This window comes from Gambusia affinis, linkage group LG01, assembly GCF_019740435.1.
Source record: "Gambusia affinis linkage group LG01, SWU_Gaff_1.0, whole genome shotgun sequence".
Taxonomy (NCBI): domain Eukaryota; kingdom Metazoa; phylum Chordata; class Actinopteri; order Cyprinodontiformes; family Poeciliidae; genus Gambusia; species Gambusia affinis.
Window position 1 is genome coordinate 14,751,641 of NC_057868.1, and position 27,109 is coordinate 14,778,749.

General features: G+C 40.3%; 1 protein-coding gene across 1 annotated transcript; it reads right to left on the reverse strand.

The window, feature by feature from the left end:
* Window positions 1-748: 748 nt before the first annotated feature.
* On the reverse strand, window positions 749-18,649 carry stk35 (serine/threonine kinase 35). The gene is made up of 3 exons (XM_044115079.1): window positions 17,867-18,649; window positions 14,686-15,494; window positions 749-3,813 (listed from the first exon to the last, which is right to left on the reverse strand). The coding sequence occupies exons 1-2, from the start codon at window positions 18,387-18,389 to the stop codon at window positions 14,752-14,754; spliced, it is 1,266 nt and encodes a 421-aa protein (XP_043971014.1). The 5' UTR covers window positions 18,390-18,649; the 3' UTR covers window positions 749-3,813; window positions 14,686-14,751.
* Window positions 18,650-27,109: the final 8,460 nt, after the last annotated feature.

A 27,109-nucleotide genomic window follows, 5' to 3' on the forward strand; every position in this document is an offset into this window, starting at 1 on the left:
GTATAGAAATTCATCAGAATTGGCTTTATTCACCAAGTAGAGCACAAACAAGGAATGTGACTTTGATTCTGCTTTTCTTTCAGGAAGACCAGGCTGAATTTATGTAAATATGCCTGTTATCAGTTTGGATACACTTACTAATAAGTGTTCACCAGACAACCCAGGATGCTGCCCTGAAGGTAAAAGTCCAAACCATTGTATCCAGGATGTGCGGGGTCTGCAGACATGTCAGCAGCTCTGTTTTTGGTCTTGGTTTTAATAAGCTGAAAGGAATTGAACTGAATAAAGACTGAATTGTATGATTATATATGAACTTGATTTGAAAGGCATTAAGAAATGATTTAAATGAACTGGATCGTTTCTTTGGACCACGGCTGCAGTTCAAATTTAACTTCAGAGCAAATAATATAAAAATGAACTGAATCGTATTGGATTCTATTGCTTGAATTAATTGTGTGTAAATAATGTTTTCTTAACATTTAAATGCAGTCAGAACAATTGATGGAATCTGGAAAAGATCTTCAATTTGCATTTGAAAACAATTTCCAGACCGCAGGATGGATTTAGTTTGAAGCGGTCAAAGGCCGTCTGGTATTTCTAGGCTGATAAAACTGAATTAATCCAGCAGGAATTCAACCTCCTGCTGCTTGAAAACACACAGCTGGTCACAGTCGCTGTAAAACAAACCAACCTTCTACTTGCCAGGCTTGGATGTCATCACCAAATCACACACTGACTTCCATGAATACACATTTTAAGCTTTTATTTGCCGAAAAGTTGTCAAAGATATTTACAGCAAAATAACAGATGCTTTCCTCAAACATCTAATGGCTCCTGTCAGCTTTATTAACAACAACAACAACAACAAAAAGTCGCTATTTTACACCTGAAAGACAATTCTGTACACACTAAAACATGGAAAGAGTTCAAGATATCGTCCACAAGAGTTCCAGGAGGGCGTGGCTCTGTGCAGCATTTACAGTGAGGCAATTCAATCTTTTGTTGCATAGTGTTCAAGTGAAGATATCAATTTTCTCCAAAAAAAGGAACGTGGAAAAACAGCAGCAGAGCAAGTGAGCACAAACTGTGACATGAACTAAGACCTTTCACTGCGTTTGGTGGCGATAAGGATGAACCACAAAACAGGACAGAATTAACACCATCCAGGTAAAAATAAGAACTTAAAAAAAAGAAATAGCTCTATTACATCGTACAACTGAAACCTTCACAGTTTGATGTTTGGTACCCTTTAACATCAACAGCTCCCGTAAGAGTTGAACATTTCATCTTACTACCAGATGTCACTTTATTTCACACTCTGAATATTTAATGCAGAACCAGCTGCTGCCATTTTGACCACACAAGCTACTGAGAGCAAAAACACAGATATGGCCGAGCAGGAAAACATGACCCGCCATGCTGAGAAATTAAAAGCTGCAGTTTGTAACTGTCATATATATATAGATATAAATATATATAGATATATCTATATATAGATATATGAAGTGTCATCAGTCAACAGCTTCTCCCCTTTCGCAGAGCCTCTTGTGAAGGCTAACACTAGTTAGCATAGCCATCAAAGACAGCGGATAAACGGTTCTCCAGTACCAGTTGGTAATTTTCCCGCCATTAGTGCCGAGACCCTCCTCCTGGCTCCGATTGGTTGTTTTTGGTCGGGAGGAGTGCAACAGCAGCACAGGAAGGAAGTGGAGGAGATCAATCTTTTAACAGACTGTCTCACATCATACTGTCACGACATGGTGGAAGTTCATTTGCTGTTCTCAACAACCTGAGCTCATAGACGTAACTATGGTACATTCTGGATCACTTCAGCGTGACGAAAGCCCACTGATCGTAGCTTCCCAAACAACTACAGAAGCCTTTCAAAACAAAAGCAGCCTTCTCAAACTTCCATGCAGAATTAATCTACATATGATTTTCAATCTTCCTGTTGCTCTCATGCCAGTCTGAGCGTCCAGATGTACCCAGAGGAGGGTTAAATACCACCATCTGCCTTTGGGTAAAGTCCTGGCAAAACCCTTATTGGCGCTGTAGTTTTTAAATAAACACACTGTGGCTCGTAGGTGAGATGTACATTTAGTCAAAACCCTGGGGGAAAAAGAGAGGTGTTGGTTCCAGCCAGAACCTCGGAAGGAAGAATAAGACACCGAGTAGGAGGTAAGATGCTTTCCTACTCAGCCACTGTGCACCCTATCCTCACACCTAAGACGTTACTACAGACAGTTGAGGGTGATGAGTGTTAAGCACGAGGTAGGATCACGCTACAGAAGAACTAAAACAAGTCTCAGAACCGCTGTGGCTGCAGAGCCAAGACACTGAAGGACACTGCTGTCCCAAAGAGAGGCTGGTGACGACATTTAATGCTCTCTCTCTCTCTGTTTGTTCAGTCATATTCCCCTGGAAGTCCTTCCAGCTCTGGATTTTTCATTTGCCTTTAGGGCTCTATAGCAGACAAGTCCAAACGTTCTGTGATTTCCTGTCTAACCAGTCAGCAGGCTACAACCGAAAGAGTTCAAATCACTTCAATAAGAAGAGGGAAGGAACCAGAGAAAAGGACGAGTGTCTCCGTGTGCCTTTGGGATTATTCTCAGATGGTACAGCTTCCAATTTCCTGAAGAAACCCCCAAATGGCACCGGACAGTGAAATATTTAAAGACTCAATACTGCTCACGTGTAAAAGCTACAAAGTAACCCACTTCACACCAACCAAACCCGTTACAAAATATATAAGGTGCAATGCTGGAAATGGCTGAAATCTGCACATTTTCTAATGTATACAGAGGTTTTCTGTCAGCCTGTCCAAAATGCCACACTCGACCTCAACAGAAAAACATTCAGTTGCTAAAACATCTGCTAGCGCTGGAAAAAAATAATCAAAAACAGACTCCTGGGTCATAAGGAACTCTTTTTATGGCAAAGGAAAACCGTGTGCACTTGGTCCATGAGGGGCTCTTTGGTTTGAACAGGAACTAATGCCCAGTAAGACGAGTTTAAATTCTCTTGTTTGGTTACAACTGCACAGGTTGAAAGGCTTGATATGACGAGTTCACCTCAACTCTAAAAACCCATCAGATCTTCATCCTTCTGCCTCTGGAATGTGACGCAGATCATCATCAACACACACCGCTGTCGTTCTCTGGTTTTAAGCTTCTGGGAGATTTTTCTGATTCCTAAATGCCCCTCAGCGTTGAACTCTGAGAAACCCCAGACTGTCTCCTCTGGAACCATACCCGCTTGATGAATCATTCAAAAAAGTGTCAAAACATTAAAAACAAAAGTGTTTGCACATTTTGCTAGCCTGAAACTTCACAAGTTCGCAGACTTCTCAGGTTTCCATCTTGGTTCAGAACCTTCAGGATGAATTCTCTCGCAGATCCAGTCCACTCAGGGTAAATCCTCTTAAAGGCACAGGGATGTTTGAAGGTAGCAGTCGTCTGTTCTTCAGAGATATTACTACCACGAATGCTTTAGTCAGTGAGAACACGGCTAGCCTGCCTCATAGTTCAGTACAGTACAAAAGTTAAGGAAGAACAAACTCATAAAACAAACTAGATTACAAAATGAAAGCTGCTTTGTGATCCAGCCAGCACTCTGACATTGTCCATCCCCCCAGTAAGCCAATAGAAAATAAAAATGAGATTGTAACGAGTTTATTTGCATATTTTTCTGCCCCAGAGGTTTGGAATAATGTTCCAGTTTGTCTTGCAGCTCAGTTCTAGATCACGAGTCTTCACATTTCAGGTTGTCACAGTCCTTTGTCCTTCCCCGTCCACTGCCATGGAGACAACAAGTCTGCAGAGAAACAGAGTGAAGAGGTCAGAATGAGGCGACGACACACACACACACACACACACACACACACACACACACACGCACGCACACAAACACCGTCAGCTCTTACTGTCAAAGAATCTCTTTATGACGACAGAAACCTAACTTTCACAATCCACCTCCAGCTTTGCTTTGTCTCATTCTGTAACCAAAATCAAAGTTAAATTTCATTCCTCACAACCCTGGAGCTCTGTGAGTTTACTCAGCAAAAATCTTCTTTCTTTTTTCACAGGCAGAGAGGTTTTCTTTTTACTCTTTGTAGTTCTGCAAAATCAAAACTGAACAAGGACATGATGTCAAAATAAGTCCCAGGTTGCTCAGGTTCCCCTGCAGAGGAGCAGCAGTGGGAAGTAACAGCCTCAGGAAAGAGCAGCTGCATGGGAATCGCCTTCCTGGACAAGTGTCGCGTTTTCTGTTCACTGAACCGATAATGTTGGGATTTGCTGTAGGTTCAACCAAATAAGCTGCTCTTCTTGTGCATTTAGGATTTGTTTAAACATTTAATATTTAAAATTGTAGTATCTTGTTTACATTTCTAGAACTGGTTTTGGTTGAGATAATATCCGTCAACCACAATGATCTGTCCAGTTATCCAGCTGTAATGTTTGTGTATACATTTAGTCCTGAGGCACAATCATTTTTAGAAAATCCTACATATTCAAAGGCAAGCTCCATGTTGTTTATTTTGAGCCCTATAAAAAAATAATTCATATCATATAGGTACACGCACATGCACACACACATATATATGTATATACATATACACAGCAAGAACAAGACAGCTGAGTTTCCATTAGCCTTAAAATTACACAAATTAGAACACTTTCAAAAAAACACGTTTCTCAATAAAAGTTTTTGAGTTATAATGAAGTGGTTTTTCAGCTGCATCAAAAGTATTACATTTTGTCAAACTGCAATGGAAGCACTTTTTTTTTTCTTTCTAATCACGAGTCACGTGATCAACAACCAGATATTGCCACTGGTGCAAACCATGAAGAAGACAACAGGAAGTAGTTGGAGGATCATGGTGCAGCAGGGATTTTTTTATTGCGTGAACAAACTTATTCAGATGTTATTTTAATTGTTTGATTATTATCACAATTGTGAAATTGTGGGGGTTTTTTTAGCAAAATGTCAACAAAGTTTTGGACTTGATGTTCCTCATTAGCATTGCGAGAGCTGCTCTGGGTTGTTCTCAGTTGATGTTCAGACAGAACTTTCAACCCTCTGCTTTCACAAAACAAAAACAGATACAGCTTTGTTCTCTCTGGAATATCTCCAAAGAAAGCGTTGCTGGACAACAGACTGACTGGCAGAGAAATTAGTCAAATACGTCTAAAGACATAGATGAAACATCGACTCATATATAATGAGATTTCAATATTCCAGAGTAAAATCATCTACATTCATATCTTAATATTCATCAGGCAAAATGTGTGAAATTATTTTCAGAAACTTCTGGGTGGAGACTTTTTTTTTTATTTTTTTAACAAACATTCAGTTTACATAAATTTATTGCATGCATAGCCACATACTTAATAACTAGTTTAGAATGGTCCTAACCAACTGTACAAGTATTGGCACTGTATATCACCAAAATGCTAAATCCATCATGTATTAGTATGTGTGGAATCAAACAGGATCTGTGGCCATGACTGAACAGAAGGGAAGAAGACCAGGAGTTACTGTGGGGTAGAGTCTCAGCCGCAGTTTGTTCCTGGAGGGAGGCTTGTTGAACCTGCGTCCATGTTGGGCTCTAAGAATAGCCCAGCGGCTGACGTGCATCGGCTCGTTCCGCTTTTACAGGTTGCATAACAGCAGTGCACATGTTAGGAACACAAGCTCAGCTGGAGGCAAGCGAGCTGGAGAGCCTCAACCAATCCTACAGCATCCACTCCGTACTGCTGACTCAGGATTTCTAGTATATCACCTCTGAGCGTGTGCTTAGTCTTTGTTTAAATCTGTCAATAGAGGAAAAAACACAAAGCACCCAGACACTAAAAATCCAATTTGAGGATATGTGATAATGCACCAACTTTGAGCTGAGTCCACCTCTTCCCAACAGAAAAACCAGACTGTCTCCATCTGACTGGAGGCTTCAGCAGCGATTCAAACAGCTTCAGGAATATTTCTGATTATTTTAGGTGAACATGAGCCACGACCTGATCACCTGCAAAGAGTTCTTCAGTAAGCATCAACAAGATCGGCATTGTCATATGTTCTCAGACTCGTGCAGTACCGACTCTTTCCTCCAATAAACTGGTCCTGCTCATGTCTAAAACTAATGCCTGACCTGACCAGTGCTGAAATAAGGTTTCAAAGGTCTTTTGTTTAATTAAGAGAAAATGATTGGAGAACAATCGAAGAAGCACCAATTAAGAAAAAAGTGGAAGAGAACATTTGCAAAAATAGTGTTCCCTCTTATCTGTGTTTAAATTTGCTTATAACAATGTTCTGCATCACCAGCCTGTCGATGGTATGAAGCTAGGTTTACATCATCAGCAGTTTCATAAAAATGCTGATGAAATGTGTTGATTTGCATGTTTTACCACCTGAAAACAACCCAGAGCCAGCAGGAAAGCCAACATTCCCTCACTAATGGAAATGAAGGGAACTGTTAGCATCATTAGCACACAAATAAGAGGCTTTCAAATTAAAAGCAGATGTTCCTGTTCCACCTCACCTCCGTCTCATCTCACACTTCAAGAGTATTTCACAGCCTAAAGTCCTAATCTAAAGGCTACGTTACCACGAGACCACTGTCTGGAAAATGCTGGTATTTTCAGATGTTGATTGGAGAAAGGCTCCATGTTTAGACCATCGAGACACCTCAAGTCAGCTGTATTGTTCACGCTAAGCCGCTAAACAGCGATGTGATTTTTGCACATCATTGAACATGCATGCGCTTGTAACTCTCAGCTTCCATTTCACCTCATTGTAACCCGTCCGACCAAGCAGCACAGATCTATTATTCAGCAGGAATTGTGTTAAACTGAACAGGTTAAGTAGCAGAACACAACACAACGCTGTCTGCCACTGTTTTTGTTATCTGCCTTTGCATGTGCAGAATGAACCCAGCAACCGTTTCTTTCTGCGCCTCCACGTTTTCACGCCTGCAGACGCCTCCGTGGGGGAACGGTCCAAAAACGATCTGATGTGAGAGACTTCTGTCACTAGAGACGTTTAAACAAACAAATAACTAGACCACAACAAAAATGTTGCACTTTCACTCAAAATTACATTTTTATTGCACAGGGAAAATCTCATCCATCCATTTTCTTCTGCTGATCAGGGGTCGGGTCGCGGGGGAAGCAGATAAATCAAGCGTTTTGACTCCGCTCTCTCTTCACCACGACAGACCCTCACAGCACCCGCTTTAGTCCAGACCCTGCTCCAATTTTCATTCATTCATGAACAAGATCCCGAGATACTTGAACTATTCCACTTGGGGCAGGACCTCCTCCCCGACCCAGAACAGACACTCTACCCTTTTCATTCTCATAATGTCAAATTATGACTGTCGCTACCTTATGTCATACTTAGGTTTTGAAGTAATACTCATGTTGTAATATTTACGAAATTTAGGATCTTCTTGGCAGAAAAATGCAACTACATTTTATACATGTGTATAAAATGTAGTAAAACCACGCAATAAATGTTGAGTCACTTATTTCTTAACTATTGAGAAAGAAAAGTTTGGTAAACTCAATTGGACTAGCCATATGTTGACAAAAGAAAAATGTACTCTGATTATTCCATTTAATTTTTAGGACACAAACAAACGCAAGGACAGTCTAGCTTAATTTCTTTTAGATGAAGATTAAAAACATTAAAAGGTACAATAATTCTTCCAGTTTAAACACTCAGCAGAGACACAGAACTTCCTTCCCTCCTTATTTCAGCAGATGCTGCCAGAGCCCCTTTTCATCAATTATTTACACCTAGAGAGACGGCTTTTCTGCTTTATTATTCACAAATTGATCCCCTTAACATCACAAAGGCACAACAATATAACCGCACAAAGCATGTGACAGATCCGTTCGACTTAAAGGGGATTGAGAAATGTAAACCAATTAGATCCAACACAGTCACCATGACTGAGGACAGCAGACTGGAAAAGATGTGGACAAATGTTATTCTAAAGCACGACACAGTTATGCCTCTACTATCCATGAACTGTATGTTTTTATAGAAAAAGAAGAGATAATACACCACATTTCTGACCAGACTCAGGCTTTTTCTCTTTCTTAATTTATGTCTGATTCATTTTACCAAAACTTACAACGTTATAGATTTAGAAATCTATTTTTGAGCATTTTCTGCTCAATTCTGTTGAACTTCCTGATGAACAAAAACACACTGAGGTGTTTTAGTCCACCAGTTATGCAACAGCTCGCTTGTGTAACTGGCGCTGAATCCCAGAAGTTTTTTACAGCCTCTCCAATCACTGAACCCAGACTTTTACAAGCATGCTATGGGCACAAATGTGATGGACACTCCCAGATCTCAGAGAGGCGTCTCTCTCCGGTTCCCCAACTCCTGTTCAGAACATGTTGTACGATACAGTGTCCTTCAGAGAAGTACCATCAAAAAGTTTGAATTATCTGAATCCTGTTTTTAAATGCTTTTGAGCATTAAGCTGCGAAGCAGCAAAGCCTTGGAGGCATTGGCACATTCATTAGAACCGCTTTGCGAATGCCTCAACTTGTAGAACGACCGTCAGTGCTGTCAATTAAAAAAGAAAAATTGATTCCTGAAGTAATGAGTATACACGGAGGAAGAGAGGAGCTGTCAGAGCTCTGGCCTTGTTAAGACAGAGAGGCGTAAGCCTGGCACGCAGCGAGAGGACAAAATGTTCCCGACCAAAGCCTCCATAAGCCTTGAACCAGCAGCACTCGCTGTACAGCAGTGGAATCAGATGGGAGTTAGAGGACTGGTCAGATGGACGTCAAAATAAAAACATGCACATGATTTTCAATATTCTGGTTTCACCTAAAGGCAGCTCTACGAATGACATTTTCACCAAGAGGACTTTAAAAGCCCCAAACACAGTAAAGCACCAATGTTAATTACCAATAGGGCCGATACGATTCACTGAATGATTCCAGAACCTCAATGTTGAAAATTCTCCAAGGCAAATGGTCTTTATTGAAGGTTCATCAAACTGTTTTACCATTTATCATGCTGTGTTCCAGCCGGGTAATGGTTTGTGCTGCTAAACGCTCTCACTTCCAGTACTAAGTGCTGTTAGCATCTGTGCAGGGAGGCGGCAGGGGACAGAAAGGAAAGCCACCAAGAAAGAGACAAAAACCGTCAACAGTATGGGATCACTTTAAATAGAAAAGATTACACAGCTCTGTGTGTGCTGCAGAGCAGGACTGGTGTTTCACATCAGCTTGACCTCCGACCTCAGCAGGAAACATCCATTAAGTGCATAGACTTCACTGGTGGCTGCTGGGATCCAACATGTAATACATGTACAAGAAAATACCTTTAGGCCAACATTACATGAACTCGCTGAATAAGAAGAGAATCTACCTGAAATAAAATAACTAAAAAGTGCAATAAATTAAAAACGTCTATTTTAAAAAATGGTTTTTACACTTCAAACTTGACTGAAGGTGATGTTTGAATTGTACTGTGTTCACTAACACTTGTAGACTATATAATAAAAGTAGATATAATAAAATGTTTTCTTATTAAGAAAGGACCAGAATAGTTTTTTCTTGCAATTTTTCTTTCATATTAGTTATATTAGTTTAAGTAGCAACCACAGAACAAACAGTTCCCTGGAAGACGGATTACTGATTATTAAAATAATAATTACATCCCCAAGTAGAAAGATAAATTGTTCTATAACAGTGGTTGACACATTAGTAACTCATACCTGTAACAATATACAAATCTTTGTGTTAGTGGTCTGTTTTGAGTAAATTTCAGGATTTATTTTGTGTATGATATTTTATCCTGCCATGTTGTTTAATTGTATTTCCCACAGTTTGTTCCAGTGCACCTCATCAGAACCACAGGCTGGTTTCCTCCATGCTACGATGCATTGATGCAGGAGCATGAACAACCAAGGATGAAGTGCATAACAATGAACACACTTCCCAATGGCTGACATTTTTGTTCAAATATCCCTTTTTTGTAATATTAATTTTCTGAGACATTGAATTTTGAGTGTTTGTCACCTGTAAACCACGATCACTGAGATTACAAGAAAATGGCTTTAGAGGATGAATGAATAATAAAATGTTTTCTAACTTTTTCATAATATTCTAATGTTCTGTGCTGTACAGTAAAAAAGGAGCTGAAAAAGTGGTTTGCTTATAAAAAGTCATCATAAGATGGAAAAACAACTAAATTTATCATATTTTCTGGTGATCGGATGTATAACAATGCAAAGTTTTAAATAAATGGAGTTGAAATTGATAGTTTAGCAGAAAGTATTATTCTAGACAATAAACTCAGTTGGAAGCCTCATATTGACTATATTAAATAAAATCGTAAGAGCTATCGGAACGTTGTTTAAAATGAAAGATTTAATAAATATAAAGGCTTTAATGTTATACACTCCTCCTTGGTTATGGCCTAGTTGTCATATTGCTCAGAGGTTTGGGAAAATGCAAGTACAACAACCATTGATATATTAGATAAGTTACAAAAAAATAACTTTTAGGCTTATTAACAGAGTGGGATATTGTGAACCAACTAACGTTTTATTCAAAGTAATACTTTTAAATGTAAAGACATTGTATATATAAAAATCCTGGAAATACTGTAGAATAATTTTAAATGATGCCCTTTCTTTAAAAGAGCCTTAAAATCTAAAACGATAAAAACTTATACAGTTATGTAGATGTTTCTATGCATTGTGTAACCATGTAAGCAAGAACTGTATGTGTATTTCTGTACATACATGCATCTTTAAACATAAATGTATGTATACATGTTTGTGCATATACACACTCTATGTATACGTATTATTTCGACTTTACTCTCATAATTGAATACTTTAAAATGTTTTTTGTGTGACTGAGTCACAGATTCTGCATAATGCAAGAGAAATAAAACCAGGCTCCATCATGCCTGGCAGGTTTAGCTGTGTTCATCCTGCCGTTCAGTTTAGCAGCTGCAGACATGAACACCCCAGTGGCAGGTCCAACAGCCATCCTTCCCTTCTTTCCAACACTAATCACTAATCCTCCTTTCCAACAGATGACAGCTTTATCAACTGAACCAGTGCTAGCCTGTTGCGTAACCGTCTATCGCATCGAGCCACAAGAGAACGAGGCCAATCGGAGGCAGCAAGGAAACATCCCGACTGCTCTGCCCCGAGTGCCCCCCCACCCTGAGCAGCTGGGTGGTGTTATGTCACCGCGTGAGCAGCATGTTATGATGAAGAGCTAACAGAATGGCTGAAAGGAGCGCTGAGCTAATTTGCCAAACAAACCCAGAACTCAGGCCTGGTCAGTGGAGAGTTCAGGTTCAAACAAACAGGCGGCCAGTTTGGGCCGCTGAGCATCCACTCAGCGGCAGTTTGATGTCATACAGGGAGCTTCTGCTCCAAATAGCAAACTGAGACAATTAAAATCTCACAGGGACACTTTACTGCACTGCTGCCACTCTTTAGCAAAAACCCCCCAAAAAAACAAACACATTTTTGCTAAAGAGTTTAGAGTGGAGTATTCACATGCAAGATTAAAATAATCTCTCTCTACAGATTAAAAAAATTTGGGCCATTATCAGTTATATAATTAACCTACCAACTGAAGTTGACACCTAAATGAATTCGCCAACTATAATCATGATACAAATGTTCAAACTGTTTCACTCGTATTTTGTTGCAAGAGCATGAAGTTGTTTACCTTGTACATTAACATAAATGAATTAAAGTTTAGGTCAGAGTGCATCTCAGATATGAAAGCAACGACTCCTCTAATGATTCAAGTACCTTAAAATTCCTGGAGGCATATTATTATCTGCCTCGAAGTGTTAGCAGCATAACGTCTAAATTTCAATTTCATTGATTGATAGTGTCTACTGATTGTTTTTCTGGCGGTCAAATTATACTTAAAGTAACTGGTAAGATGCATAGAGTACAACAGCCTTTCTCCAACCAGAGCTGCTTCCTGGTGGCCGGTTCAGAGCGAACGGCGGGGAAGCGCGCGGCGGGTGTCTTTATACAGGTGAGCAGATAGACTGTGCTGTAGTTGATGCTTAACGCAAGTGCAACTTTACAGACGAACCGGAAAATAAATTTCCCACCTTTCCAGTCTCAGCAAATGGGTGGCGGAGTGCATTGTGGCGGTACTGGTAGATGTGTTTCTGTGTGTGACGGAGGAGCAAAATCCAGTCGTTTACATGGACACTAAATGTGCAAAGTGAGAGTTCACCTATTAAACTGACTGAAGATGAATACATGAAGGGAAAACTTGTGCATAGAAATCTTTGCAAGTCTCTTTGTAAGCCTGCCTCTTTATTATTCTGCTAGTTTTGGGATTTATTTCATTGTTTTGTGTTAGTTGTCAAGTGGCAGCCATTTTATTTTTCCTTATTGTGTCCATTTGGTTTAGCTAAACCAGTATTTAAATGCCTGTCTGCGTCATTTCAGGAGGTCAGTCTGAATTTTGTCAGTTTTGTCTTTGAGTTTAGTATTTTGAGTTGACTTCTTTTACTAACATGCCTGTCTAATTGTTATGTTAATCATTTCTCATTCCTTGTGGGTAAATAAAAACCCGCCTTTCTGAATTAATTTCAGCTTCTTCATTCTGCACCGTTTGGTCCCTGACAATGGCACACCTCTATTCACAGCCTGCTGTTAGAGCACTTCACATAATGAGCATGCAATGCCAAAGACATTCGGAGACAACACCTTGTTTCGGGCTTCACTCACACATCCCAGGTGTTAACATCTAATCAAAGGCTGTTTGCCCTAAGGCTCAGATCGTACCCTTCCTTGTTCCCAGTGGCAACAACTTCCATTTCTGATCAGCAACTCTCTGGTTACCACACCCTAAGTTTTCTTTTTATATCCAGTTCTAAAACTGGATAATAAAAAAACAAAACAGAAAAAGGTTTTGATTTTTGACTACATTTTTTTTGCCTTACACTCTAAAATATGATTTTGGCTGTAGTTAATTTTGTGGACTCATTTACATTAATATCACTTAATTTATTTGGTCTAGTGATGACAACTTATTTTTAATTAACTTAAAAGTTACCAAACTAACTGACTCGAATTAGCTTGCACTCTAAGAAGTGTATTTCAAACAATTAAGTTCAACGCCGTGTTCGTATCCCACGTCTGACACAAGATTCACCAGGGATGGATCCTGCACCAACTGTGATGGCACAGGGGCAGCACACAACTCACATGAAGAGATCTTAGCCCTCAATGCGGCCGTCAGAAGTTTGATTCCAGTCTGATGATCTTAGCTGCATGACTTCTCTCTCTGCCATTAGCCACTATCCTGTCTAACTAGTCTCAAAGGCGGCCTGAGCCAAATTTGAAGTATATTAAATGATTTGAGCAAGACTGACTGAAATTTGTCATTTTTAACACAGTTAATGAATTCAGTTAAATAATCTGAGTTGGATGAACTTAATAAATTGAGTTAGATGATCAGAATATGTTGAGTTTATCCAACTCAACATATCAAACTTAATTGAATTACTTGCTACCCTTTGAAGCAATTCAACTAAGTTGGTTCAATTAGTTGAACCAATTAACTAACTGAACCAAGGTACCCTACATACCTGGGTAGGGAATACTAACTAGGTATGTTTAAAGTAGAATGATGTCCACAGCTTTAAGAAAACATGTTCACAATGTGAAATTCTCATATTATTTATTTTTTTTAATCTTTGAGAAATGCAAGAAAGTTAATATTTGTTTTTTAAAAATTTCTACACAATTCCACTAGATTCTCATCTCTCTTCACTGTTTCTTCTGGGGTTTCTCCTATTGAACTTCCTCTGGTAGAATTTCAACCAGGTCAATCAGGAAACCGCAGGAAAGAGGAGGAGGGAACAGGAGGAGATGGCGCACGTTGATTTTCAATACTAGCACGTGCGCCGTTTTAGTATTGTAGCCTGTCTGCAGTATTGTAATAATATTAATAATAATAATAATGGCAGCGGAGGAAGAGAACAAAACAGTTCAGTCTGTGTTGACTATGTCTCTAAATACTGAATTAACATTACCAGTCATCTAGTTCAGCTCAGCAGTTCAGCCAGCAGTTTTCTGGCGAGATTCATAGCATTGAAGTGATGCGTTACATACATCATGGGGAAATGTTAGTGATATTTAAAACTAACAATTATTTCTCAACAGTCGAGGGTCCAGACATTATGGACAAAGCAAAGAGAAGAACTTGCTTTCTGACCTTTTCGCTCTTCTGGGTGAGTGTTGGTACTTGTGGGCTGCTTTACCTGCTGACTGCTGTCTAAACGCTGCGGATCTCTTTTTCTCCTGCATTGAGCCTCGATGTAGCCAAACTCCATCAAGCGTTTGTTTTTTTAAAATGTATATTAGATTCGTTGCGTTGATGCATTTTCATGTGCTTCAACCCGAGGTAATTTTCTATCGCAACACGTAAACATCCCCATTCACTCTGAGCGGTAGAGTTTCACACAACATTGTTTAGGATTTGTTGCTGTGTGCTTGTGCAGTGTGAAGGAAAGAGGAGATGAGCTGCACATGCAGGCTGTGAAGTGACATACAGGTGATCGGCAACAAGAGACGGTAATCGGCGACCACCGATCAAACACTTTCAATTGATCGGCACACCTCTAATTACTACAAACATGGAGGAATGAGAGGCAGCCTACCTGGAGAGGAAATGGGTCCCTTCTTGGATGGGTTGGGGTAAAAAAGGAAAGGTTTAGGAGTGTTTGTCATGCAGCAAAAGTGACTTGATCCATTCGTATTTCCAGTTGGAGAGCATCTGGTCGGTCCTGAGGGTTTACTGCAAGCATGTCCAGAAGGAGTTTCTTTACCCCTTCAGTCATAGAGCTCCTGGCCTTCTGAGGGATGTGCAGAACCATCTTGGGGTTCTCCAGCAGAGCTTCCCCAACAGGAATGATCTCAGAGCCCTGTCGAACGTACGTCCCCAGTAGTTCACGCTTCGACTCAGCATCAATGAACGTGATTCGTTCGACCATTGCCCAAATGATGATGCCAAGGGCAAAGATGTCAGCTTTAGCTGTGTAGTGGCCCTCCCAAACCTCCGGGGCCATGTAGAAGTCTGAGCCGCAAGCTGACGATAACCAGAACTTGTTGATGTTGACAGTGTTGTACTGGTTGCTCCCTTTGCCACCAGCTCTCGCTGTAGGATCTTCTTCACTGGTCTTGGAGGTTAGTCCAGCACAAACCTTACTGAGGCCAAAGTCTGCTACCTTAAGTACAGGTGAACCAGATTTCTGTGAGATGAGAATGTTGTCTGGCTTCAGATCCCGGTGGACAATGTTGTTCTTGTGAAGGAAAGCAATGGCACTTGTTAGCTGGAGCATGAAGCTGCTGTTGGTCTGGGGGTCGGGTCGCCGAGACAAGATGTACTGGTTGAGGTCCCCACCTTCGCAGAACTCCATAACGAACCAAAGGTAGCATGGCTCCTCTGGGTAACCAAGGATGCGCTCACCTTAGGGTTAAAAGACAAGACTTTGTTACAACTCTAAAAGTCAAAAATGCCCAAATTATGAAGCAAAAATCAAATAATGCTCAGGAACAAGAACACAATTATTTTCAGATTTGCTCAGCATTAATGGTACTAAACTTTCTACAAATCTAAAAGCAATGGCATTTTCCAGGAAAGCTAAAGTGGCAAGGTTCTATGCCACGGCTTAAAAGTGTCCCAAGTCTCTCCAATCATTCAGATATCTCACTTCAACCTGAAAAACCAGAATTGATGTATTTACTTACTTTTATTGAGGCACATGTTTCAGCACTTCTCCAGTTTCCCAAAGTCTTTCCAAGTTTTACCTTAGACTGCCGTTTCAATTTTCCCACCAGCACTAACCCTATAATTCACTTAGTGATTAAAACATAACTAAGTAAAACAAACTGACAAGTCTTCGAACAATTTCCAGCAGATTAATCATGTTTAGTCAGGCACTGAAGACCCGACAAAAGGACCAGAAATGGGTTGTACAGTTGTCATCAGCCCTTTGAGAAAAGCATTGGTAACGTGACAAGATGGTAGTAAAAATCAACAAGAATCTCATTTAAGTTGGATCTTTGTTTATTTGTTAATGTAAAAAATGTTCTTAATGCTCCGGTAATTAAAACAAGTGGACTGAAATTGATTGAAGTTGGCCTTTTCCATCAGTGGTCCCAGTGTTCAACTAGAGCTAGTGTTGGAACCAGTTCTGAACTGGTTCCACAAAAGAACTGGTTTGCTTTTGCACCACCTAAGAACAAAGCCAGTCATGTCCTGACAGTGTTTCAAAAGGTTGAGCCTCCCCTGCTTTATTCTGGGTTTATGTAAGTCTTGAACACCATGGCAACAGCTTCCTTAAAATCACCACCATGACTTATTAAATCCTTTTAACAGCCCCTTCATGTGGTTGAAAATACCAGCTAAAACTAAGCAGAACATTGACCTTTTTAAACTCTGTGAAGGGTTAACTTCGGGGTAGGCAGTAGGAAGATAGGAGGCAGCCCGTTTTAAATCCGACAAATCAAAAATGAAATTGAACCCAAAGGTTTAACATATGGCGCTCATTACGTTTTTACCGTCTGAGTCCGTATTGAGATCTTGCAGAAAGTGATTCTTTCTTCAAGTCCAGCAGTGAACTAGTGTTGATGTAATGTTATGGAATCTGTTTTACTCAGAACAGATCTCTCTATAGCCGCAATCAGCAGAGCTCACAGCAAAAACACAACACTTTGCCACCAGACTGATTTCATGAAGGAGCAGTGACTGAGGCTTCAGTGAAACTAGATTCATGACGCGAGGAGGAAACCACATCACTTGGCCGCATTGACCTGTCATGATAATCACTGTGGCGTTGTCACGAATCGTGCCATGCCTGCTTCTTTGCCTCACACTCCTGAAACATGCAAGAATCAGAGCAAAACAAACTAAAATGCTTAAGCTGAAGGCTTTAATATTGTTGCTGTGATCTATTATTTTCTATTAGATCACAAAGTCTAGAAACAAGGTCGCTGAAGGATTTTACTTAGAGAGCCAGAACTGTGACACTTGCATAACTGCGCTGCTATTAAAAGAAGAGTCGCAGACATAGCAGCTGGGTTTAGCTGGAAACATAGATTGAACTAGCAAAGGCTGAGTTAGTATCTATAATATAGAAATAACATGATCTGCAAAATCACTAACTAGATCAGAAGAGACAGACATAAGCAGGTCAAGTAGAAAGCCTGACCTGAGTTGAAAAATGTCTGACTGGCTGATTTTTTATGTTCCTGAGTTTATGGTGCAGCATTAATGTTAAACCTCTAAGTGTTTAGTCAGGAAGAAAGTCTCTAACATGCAGCCAAGTAGTACACTATGTTCTCGTTTGCGCTGGAGGAAGCACAGCGTTCTCTCTGTGGCTCTTCTAGGTGATGCACAGCGACATCACTGTCAGATAGGAGGCTGCAGGAGGAAATCCAAATCACTGGAGTAGAACAACCTTTCCCTTCAATTACAGTAAAAAAAACTGTGTAAATGCAAAACTGCTACATTTGAGTGCAGAGTTAGCAGCTAGCACCAGCAGGTCCTAATTTCACAAAGTTGCATTTTATTCTGAAATACAGAAAAGTGATAAGTAGTTATTGCTTTTAGCTAATTTTTGTAATGCAGGCTGAATCATTTGTGCTTGCTTACATCCAATCAATTGGCTAAATCAGAAGTTTTCTATGCAGCAAGAACATCAAAATTTGGCTATATTATGTTGTTGACACCAGTCAGCACATTAGCTCCTAAATGAACTCAATTTACAGGCCCTCGGGCCCTTGTTTCAGGTTTCAAGGCCTTTGTCTAAGCACTGTGTTTTAAAGTAGAACAGATACCTTTGAGGGAGGTCTCCACTAGCCGCAGATACTGCTTGGACTTCTTGTTGCCGTGGCTCATCTTCTGGGCCAGGCCGTTCCGCTGCAGCACGCACTCCTCTAGTTGAACCACATTCTGGTGTCGGTTCTCCAGGCTCGTCAGGGCCCAGAACTCAGCCAATGCCAGTTCGACGTTTTCTGGGGCGTCGCACAGGAGCCTCTTCACCGCAACCCTGGCCCCTGTTCTCCGGGCCACGGCCTCGTACACCACCCCGTAGCTTCCCCGGCCCACCTCCCGCAGCAGGCTGTACCGCGGAGACACGGCCGCCGCCGGCCTGGAGGGGTCACTCCGGAGGAAGGATATAGAGAAGCAGTCCTCGTCCTCTTCCTCGTCCATGGCCTCAGCACGCTTGTTGTTGTTCCCCACTGTGAGGGAGCGGAGGACCTTCACCGCCTCCCTCTTCATCTTGGCGGCCACGCTGCGCCTGCAGCTCCGCACTCCGCCGCTTACCTTTCTTCTTCTCTTCCCGTCGCATATATCCATAACTTATTTTTTGTTGAAAGCAAACATGAGGCGATTACGTGTTTATCTGTCATTACTTAAACTCTTAGCAAATAAAAGTTGGCCGTTCTTACGTCTTCCTGGTCGAGGTTCGGAGAAGTTAAACCTCTGCCTGTCTAAAATGGCAGACTTACTTTAAGCTGTTAAAATGTTAAAAGTTGCCGATAAACCTGCCGATGCGTCACAGGCTGTCCGTCCAGATGTTCTAAATATTTGGGCTTCCTATACAAAATGTCCCAGCTCTTACAGAGAACAGAAGGCGTGGCTAGTGCTGCAGCTCCGCCGCACATTGATTGGTGCAGCGAGAAAAAGATCCCTGACATAACAACTCCGTATTTGTTTTAGTTTGAAACGGACAATTGCCATTGATAGTAAGCTAATCGCTACTTGCGATAAAAACACATGTTTGCGCCGGGATTATAAATTATTATCCAGCGTAAATGGTTCTGTACTCCAATTGTAACGTGGTGGTGGGACCACGTGTATTCAGGCACGCTGCACGCACGGCTTTAAATCTGTCGGATTATAACTTTCCGTGTGGTTACACATGGATGGATGGATGGATAGATAGTAAAAATACAACGTGTAAGTAACACATAGCACACATTAGTACAGAAAAAGGTTTAAGACAACCAAATAAAGACAATGTATTTGTGCAGAAATGTTGAGAGACGTTATTGGAGAGGGGACAAATCATAAACGTTTTTGTTAGCAATTTTTTTTTTGTTTCTCCCAGAAGGAAGAAACTGAAAGAGACAGTGAAGGAAATGTCCTTTTTGATATAGCTAGCATTCCTGACCACATTTCCTCACCTGGTGCTGAACAATATAAATATTTCCAGGCAGCTGAAATCAGCTCAACCCAACACACAAACCTGTTGGAAAAATGTTAGCAAATTCATGCAAATTTAAGTTCATTCATACAGATTTTCCCGGCTTCTCCCTCTAATCTCATTTCTGAAGTTACATGTATTATTTAAAAAAAAAAATAAAAATCTAAATTAGCTCATCAAATCACAATCATCCAAACAATGATTGTAGAGTCAATTAGTTTTGATTCAACACTTGAATCAGTCAGTTTTGGTTTCAATCTAGATTTTAAGAAAAAATATAAATGCTGATACATTTATTTTATACATGTATCAGCATTATCATCCCGTATCTTAAACAATAACATTCAAATCTCCAGCATATGTTTGAAACACCCATTAACTCACCAGACATTGCTTTGTATTTATCCTGACCAAAACCATATAAAACACTGCAACATGTGACTAGTTAATCACTTTTTACCATCACTCAAAACATCCAGCAGATTTCTCTAAAATGCAGTGCAAAAAGAAATTAGTTGAATCAACTTAATTGAATTGCTTCCATTGGCAACAAGTAAATCATTTAAGTTTTTCCAACTTAATTTATGAAGTTTAACCGACTCAAGTTATTACGTCCATCCAACTCAATTTATTAATTTTTATACAACTGAATTCATTAAGTGTGTTTAAAATGACAAATTTAAGTCAGTCTTAATCAATTCATTTAGTTGACTTCAAATTAAGAAGGAAACTATTAAATAATCACATTTGTTTATCGGCTCAGGCAGTGTTTATATGAAAGTAGTTAGACAGGATAGTGGGCAATGACAGAGAGAGAAGACACGCAGCTAGGTCATCAGGGTGGAATCGAACTTGCGACGGCCGCACCGAAGACTAATATCTCGTTATGTGAGTTGTGCGCTGCCCCTGCACCACAGCAGACTGCTTGCTACAGGATCTGTCCTGGTGAAGCTTGATCATAACATCAGCCGCAGGCTGCGAACGCGACATTGAACTTTATTGGTTCAAATACACTTTTGAGATTTGATCGATTTGAGTAAGAGCGACTTAAATTAGTCCTGCTAAACATACTGAACTTAACATACTTAACTTAATGAATTAAGTTATAAAAACTTAGTAGATTGAGTTGGATAAACTTAATGAATTGAATTGGATGATCGTGATATATTGAGTTGGTCAGACGTAGGATACAAAAATGGCTTTGAACTCAGTTATTTCAAGTAAAGTAAAAAGTTCCCTTAAGTTAGTCAGAGTTGTAACTTTTAAGTTAATTAAACACAAAAAAGTAAGTTGTCATCACTAAACCAAGTGAAATAAGTGAGATCAATGTAAAACTACAGCCAAAAACACCTTTCAGAGTGTGCATCTGGTTTTCTGCGGTTTTAACGCTCTCTGTATGTGTGTGGTGCTGCATAAAGTCATCAGAACTGTCTGGATCATGGTGATTTCTATTCACCCTTTGCTTTTGCCAGCAGAACTCAAACCCCACAGACCTATAAATCCATCCATTGTCTTCTATCCTTTCTTCCTGCGCTGCATTCACAGTCCTGCATACCAGTCTTTTCGCTCTCCCAGAGTAGATGTGTCCACTGTCACAGCTCAGCAGCCAGTAAAGCTTTATTTGTGGAACTTGTCAAAAGGGGGAATTAACTCAGGCTTAGACCTCTCCACTGAAATCAGCAGGAATCTAACTGAGTCCACAGCACTGTGACCTCATCAGTGGGCACTGAACTGCCTTACTTTTTATTACATTTTTTTTTTAGCAGAAAATATAGAAGATTTAAACGTTTTTAAATCCAACTTTAAGTTCAGTTAAAGCCAACCAAGATAAGACAAAACGGTTTTCACTCCAATTCCATCCATTCCTCCATTCCTCCATTATCTGGACACTCTGATCCTTGCAGGGTTGGGAGCTGGTGCCCACCTCCAGCGGCCATTGGGCGACAGGCTGGGTACACTATGCAGTTCCCGTGTTTATCCGCCTCCTTTTGCTTCTGAAGAACAAAGAAGGCTGCATTTCCTGTGCAGCACTGCGACTTTACGTTGATTGCACTCGGGATGCGTGGTTGTGTGATCGGCTCGCGAAGGCCGTTTCCCTACAACAACAACGCCCCCCCCCTTCGCCTCATGGTGGGCTGTAATGTGCATTGTAGACACTCACTCATCCTTGATGTAAGAAAACGTTGGAGTCATCTTTACTTACTGCTGCAGGAATTGTCAGAGCAGTAGCCTGCGATTCTAGCAGCTTTGCTGGATCAACGGCTGAGAAAGAATAAGAAAAGCGACAGACGGAGCTAGATAGACAAGATGGATAAGATATTTGATCACTGATGTATGAAGCCTCAAGTCGAAAAATAGAAATACACACAAGACAAGATTGAAATAACAGCATGAAAATGAATACTGCGTCACAAATAATCTTTGTTTCCGTTATTCTTTTTTAGACAAGCTTGCTCAGCTGACTGAGGAGGATTTTCAAGAAGCAGTCAGCTTCAAAGCTCTTTACACGTCCACACGCAGTGTGTCTTCAGTGTGTCTTCAGTGTGTCTTCAGTGTGTCTTCAGGACTCAGCCCCACACCCGGAGAAACACGTGGGGCTGAAAGAAAGTGAGGAAAGAGAAAAATATCTTTATTCCTGCGACTTGATCAAAAATAAGGGTTTTGCAGAATGATGATCAAGGACTTTCTCCAAGTGGCCACTGCACTGGATCCATGCTTTGAACAGAAGACGGACAGCAGTCTGAGTCCAGATCCAGAGGAAGCTGCTAGGGCAGGAGACATATCATTCATGCACTATTGGTTTAAGTTATTAAAATCTGATATCTAAAGATGAGCTGCATTCTTTTCAGTCGAAGGAAAAAGCCTGTGGAGATGAGGTAGTCACCAAGCAGTCTGAGAACGAGGAGGAGAATGATATCTCTCCACGTTTCTTTTATCGTACTGTTTTAATCTAATGAAATAGAAAGTTATTGATATTCTTTTTTTTTTTTTTTTAAGTTTTTGTCAATGTATTTTCAGATTTTCTAAATTTCATTCACACCAAAGATGCAGAGCTATTTGATCTCATATCATCCTGTCAGCTAATCTTTTATGCCCAGCATCAGTTTGCATTTCAGCTCCTGGAATGAATAATGGACTGTTGTTGTTTTTTTTTTTTTCTAATATTTTTGTTTTGCCACTTGTTTCCATTGTGGAGATGATAAGGACATGGCAAATTATTACCAAAACTAACGATTGATGGGGTTATACATTCTAAAACAGCTGAATATTTAATGTTTTCACATTTTGACGAGAATGATGCACAAACATCACAGAGCAGAGAGTCAGAATCCATTTATGAGGCTTTTTGATGCTGGATGTCACTTTTTAGCCATTACATCTGACTCCGGGAGCTATTACGACAAAAACAAGGAGCGCCAGCACTTCAAAAGCATGCTCTCCTGACCTCTTGCGGTGGAGTTGGAATAACACTCTATAAATTACACTTTTATGGACTTTTCATTTTTGTGTTCCACCTCCTGAGACAGAAAACGGACATCAAAGCGTGGAGTGCCTTTAAGATAATGTGGAACCGTGAAGACGTCCTCAACAACTGGACGTGTGTTCAGCTGACAGTGATCATTACAGTGCAGCTGATGACTTCAGCTCACATTAATCTGAATCTAAAACTTGTTTCATCTCATACATACGATCAGAAAAAAAAGAGAGGAGAAAACAGTTAGTGCGTTTTGTTGAGTGGAGGCGGATATTCACTGTGGTGCTCTGTGTGTGTGTGTGTGTGTGTGTGTGTGTGTGTGTGTGTGTGTGTGTGTGTGTGGTGGCTCTGACCTCGCCTGCAGAGGTTTTGTGCTACAGTCGAGATCTGGCTGCATTATTTTCCTCTGCTCTGCTCCAGGATGAATATCTTTCACGAGTTTCAGGGACGCTCACTTCAGCTTGTGAGTCAGAACAAAAAAATGGCGTTACCACGGCAACTTGAAGGCCAGTGGCGCTGAGGTAAAACGACGTGGATACAGATACTGTGATGCTTGTTAGTTGATGTCTTTTGTCTAGTTTCCTGAGAGGTTAATTTCCTGAGCTGAGGCATCAAAAGGTTCCTGAACGCACCACACGGAAGTCAGTATAAGGGGATGGCGTGCAGAGAAAAGGGAGAAGGTGGAGGCTTACCTGGAGCAAAGGTTATGACAGATGCTCCAGTTTGAATAGTCCAGGTCACATCCACAGCGCTGCATAGTGACAACAGCAGCAGGCTGTCAGCTTCTAAAGAGTTTCTTCAGTAGTTTTCATTTGGACTTTGTCTGCTTTTTCATTCATTTCATGCTCAGTAAATCATTCTCATCTGTTTCTGAGCCAAATTCTGGCCATTTTGTTTGGTTGCTCAACTCGTCCCTTATCATCTTGTTGCAGTTCGACAGCGACAAGGTGATTTCCAGGTAGCTCTTGGTGGAAAAGCTGAAACATGCGAGTGAAGGTTCAAAGAAACTGTTCTAGCACTGAATATTCCTTGACCAGTCCTCATCTCTGACTGGGCAGAGCGTAATCAGAAAATAGAAAAACTAAGAAACCCAAAAATTAATTGTATTCAATTGAAAGCCAAAAATAAAAATAAAAAAATTAAAAACTGAACAGGTTGCCCATTTCAGACTGGATCAGTACATGACTTAGCACATTTAATGGACACAAACATGTAACTCATTCAGGTGCTGTTTGGATTCACTGCTTTCATTTGTCTGAGAAAGCCTGAGACCAAGTTTCTTTCTCGCTTTGAAAGCTAATGTTCGACAGCTTACACTCACCATCTTTTCTTTTGTTTTTGCTCCTCTCCTGTTCATATTTGAAAGACTGATTATTAGCAGCACCTGGGACTGATTTAGACTCAAGTACCCTTTCAGGATGAAGACGCTGTGTTTCATCTCCTCTGTGTGGGCAAACTCTTTGTAAATATTGATATTCAAATCAGATGTTTCATTGAGTTGTTTCTTAGAAGCGACACATTCAGCCTGTTACCTCGTTATCCGTCTATTCTGAGACATCCTGGCCTTTACCGCTGATCCAGAGGTTGGGTGTTTTTTTTTTTTTCTTTTTAGAAATGTAAGCTTGTTTGTTATCCCTGTCTGGGTGAAGATGTGTTCGTTTCTCACCTTCAGGATTTGGCGGAGCCGCCTGTGGAACCTGTGAAACCCCATGTCAGGTGCAACAGGGATTCCAACACCTCGTCTCCACCTGCTTGATGTGGACTGGCAGGTTCTGCAGCAACTTCTTACAAAACACATCCACAGCACCCGCCAAAAGATCAAACTTTTTCATGTTTCCTTCATGGAATCAGTTAAACTCGGGAGTAGAATCGGTTCTAGTTAAAACAAAGAGCGGCTTTACGAATGTTTAATCGTAGGGGTCCTCACATTTTACACCCAACCTTCAGAGCTTCCGATTCACAGAGCCGTCGTCCCCCACAACTCCCCTGCTCGACTCCTCCAGACTAGCCAGCAGCAGTTAGCAAACACCTGGTGAAACTGTGCATCTGCTGAGCTCATTGAATGAGCTACTTGTCAGTGCGACGCTGGTCCAAACGTTGTTAAAGGGGTAATAGAGGAGACATGCTGTGATGACTTCCTGAAGGCAGAGCTTCAGAAAGAGTAGCATATTTGATATATAGCATTTTTACAACAACTGAACAGCATCATTACTTGATTATGCTATAAAACTGCAGTATGAGCCTGGAACCCACATAATACTGACCTTTAAAATGATTAAAGCTGGCTCATGTCTACTGCATCTTATTACTGGCTATTCTCACATCCTTGATACCTTATTTCCGGCGAACTGAGCAATACTTTCTTCTATCCACCTGGCCTCAGATTGACCCAGTGAGTTCATCTGAAGTCTCTTTCAAAGTGCTTGGCTACTTTATGATTTGGTTTAGACCAAAGAAGCAGATATCTTTCACACTCTGAAGCACATCCAGCCAGAAGCTAGCAGAGAGCGGTTCCAGCTGCTTTCTATCACAGCAAGGCTAACTGTAGCTGCAGCTCAGGTGAAATTCCCTCTGCATTACGTCCCTCATCATGATCACCCTGATGACTCTCAGTCGAGCACACGTCCTGAGGGAACAACTAATCAGCCGATGTTTACCACTACTCCATTCTGAGTCAGCAGTCAGGTTTTTATCTCTAACTTCTGGTTTTTGCTTGCTGCTTTCCTTTTGCAGGTCATCTGTGACAATCAGCCTGACTAGAAGCACATGTACGTAAACCTCTTAATTAAAAATGAACTGCCATTATTCTGACGTTTAGCAAATGTCTGAATAATTATGTTTGAGAATCCTAACTGACCTGAAGCAGAAAAAGCATCAGTTTAAGTCGCTTCCATTTTATTTGCATGTCTGCTTATTATATTGTTGTCACCACATGTAAAATGTTGTGACAATTTTACACACACACACACACACACACACACACACATATATATATATATATATATATATATATATATATATATATATATATATATATATATATATATATATATATATATATATATATATATATATATATATATATATATATATATACATCACCTCTCCTCGCCTCCTTTGTGTTTTTTTTTGTGCGTTTCCAGTTCCTGGCAGCCTGCTACAAACCAGCCCACTGTTCTATGCCTTCCTTCATCCAGAGGGTCTCTGGACCCTCAGCTACTGAGAAATAACTGCTTTCTTACTTCCTGTCTTTAATACTGTTGAAGTATTAATTTTAACCAATCAAACATTTGAGAGGAATCAACTTTGATTGGAAAAAGCCCAGACGTTTCACTGAAGGGAGATGAGATTTGATTGGAATTGCATTTTAAAACAATTTTTTTAAAAATTGAATTTTCAATATTTGTATGTTTTTTTAAAATTTCTTTTATGACATATACATTCCATCACCATCTCCAGTTCTTGTGTGCTTTTTTGGTCCTGTCAACACTTCACATTTCATGACATCTTCCAAATGTTACAAAGCAATATAGGAATATTTCATCATGGGAGAAAGTATTGCTGAACCAGTATTCTGCTTTTCATACTTGACTTTCTGTATGTTTTTATGGATGTTTTTCATAGAAAGAAATTACTAAATTGACTGTAGTTTTAAAGTAAGCTTTTAAAAAAAAAAATCTAATACAGTTATTTGCACACATTTACAATGGATCGGATCACTTTGCATAGGTAAACAATGCCAAGTCACACAAAACTGAACAGGTGAAGTTTGAGTCAGACGGAAAACTCTTTCCTAAGATTATATAACTTCTTGTGTTTTTTTCTTTCAATGTGCTTTCCTCCCTCTCCTCTTAGATTAGGCAGCTTCTCCGAACAGTTTGTGTATTTACTTTGCCTTGCACTGTTTTGGCTCCAGAACGTAGGATCAAATTAATCTGATCAACTGTCTGTAATTTTCCAACAGGACTACATCAGGTGACCATGATTTATGAGCTTCAAGGTCATCTTTTCAAACATCTCTCTTTTTTAAATCTTTTGTAGCATATTTATTTTATTTAACTCTCCCACAAGTTATCTTTCATTCAAAAGCTCTTTCACTATACACCTCTGCAGTGTTCAGTTGAATTATACCAATATGAAAAGCTCATTCTTCCCTCAAAACCTATCAACTCTGAAAAATTATCTCTTCATAATGTCATGAGATGTGTGCAAATAGAGAGTGACGTAAATGAAAGTTACACAGCTATTTGTTTTTGCGAACTCCCCGCTCGTCGTCACCGCCTTCACTTTGTGCCTCTATTCATTGAGGTGAAAATGTATAAAGTGATCCTCCGCCCATCAAGAAGGTTTATTTCTGGTCATAATGGCAGCTTCTCTTTATGGCTGCTATGGTTA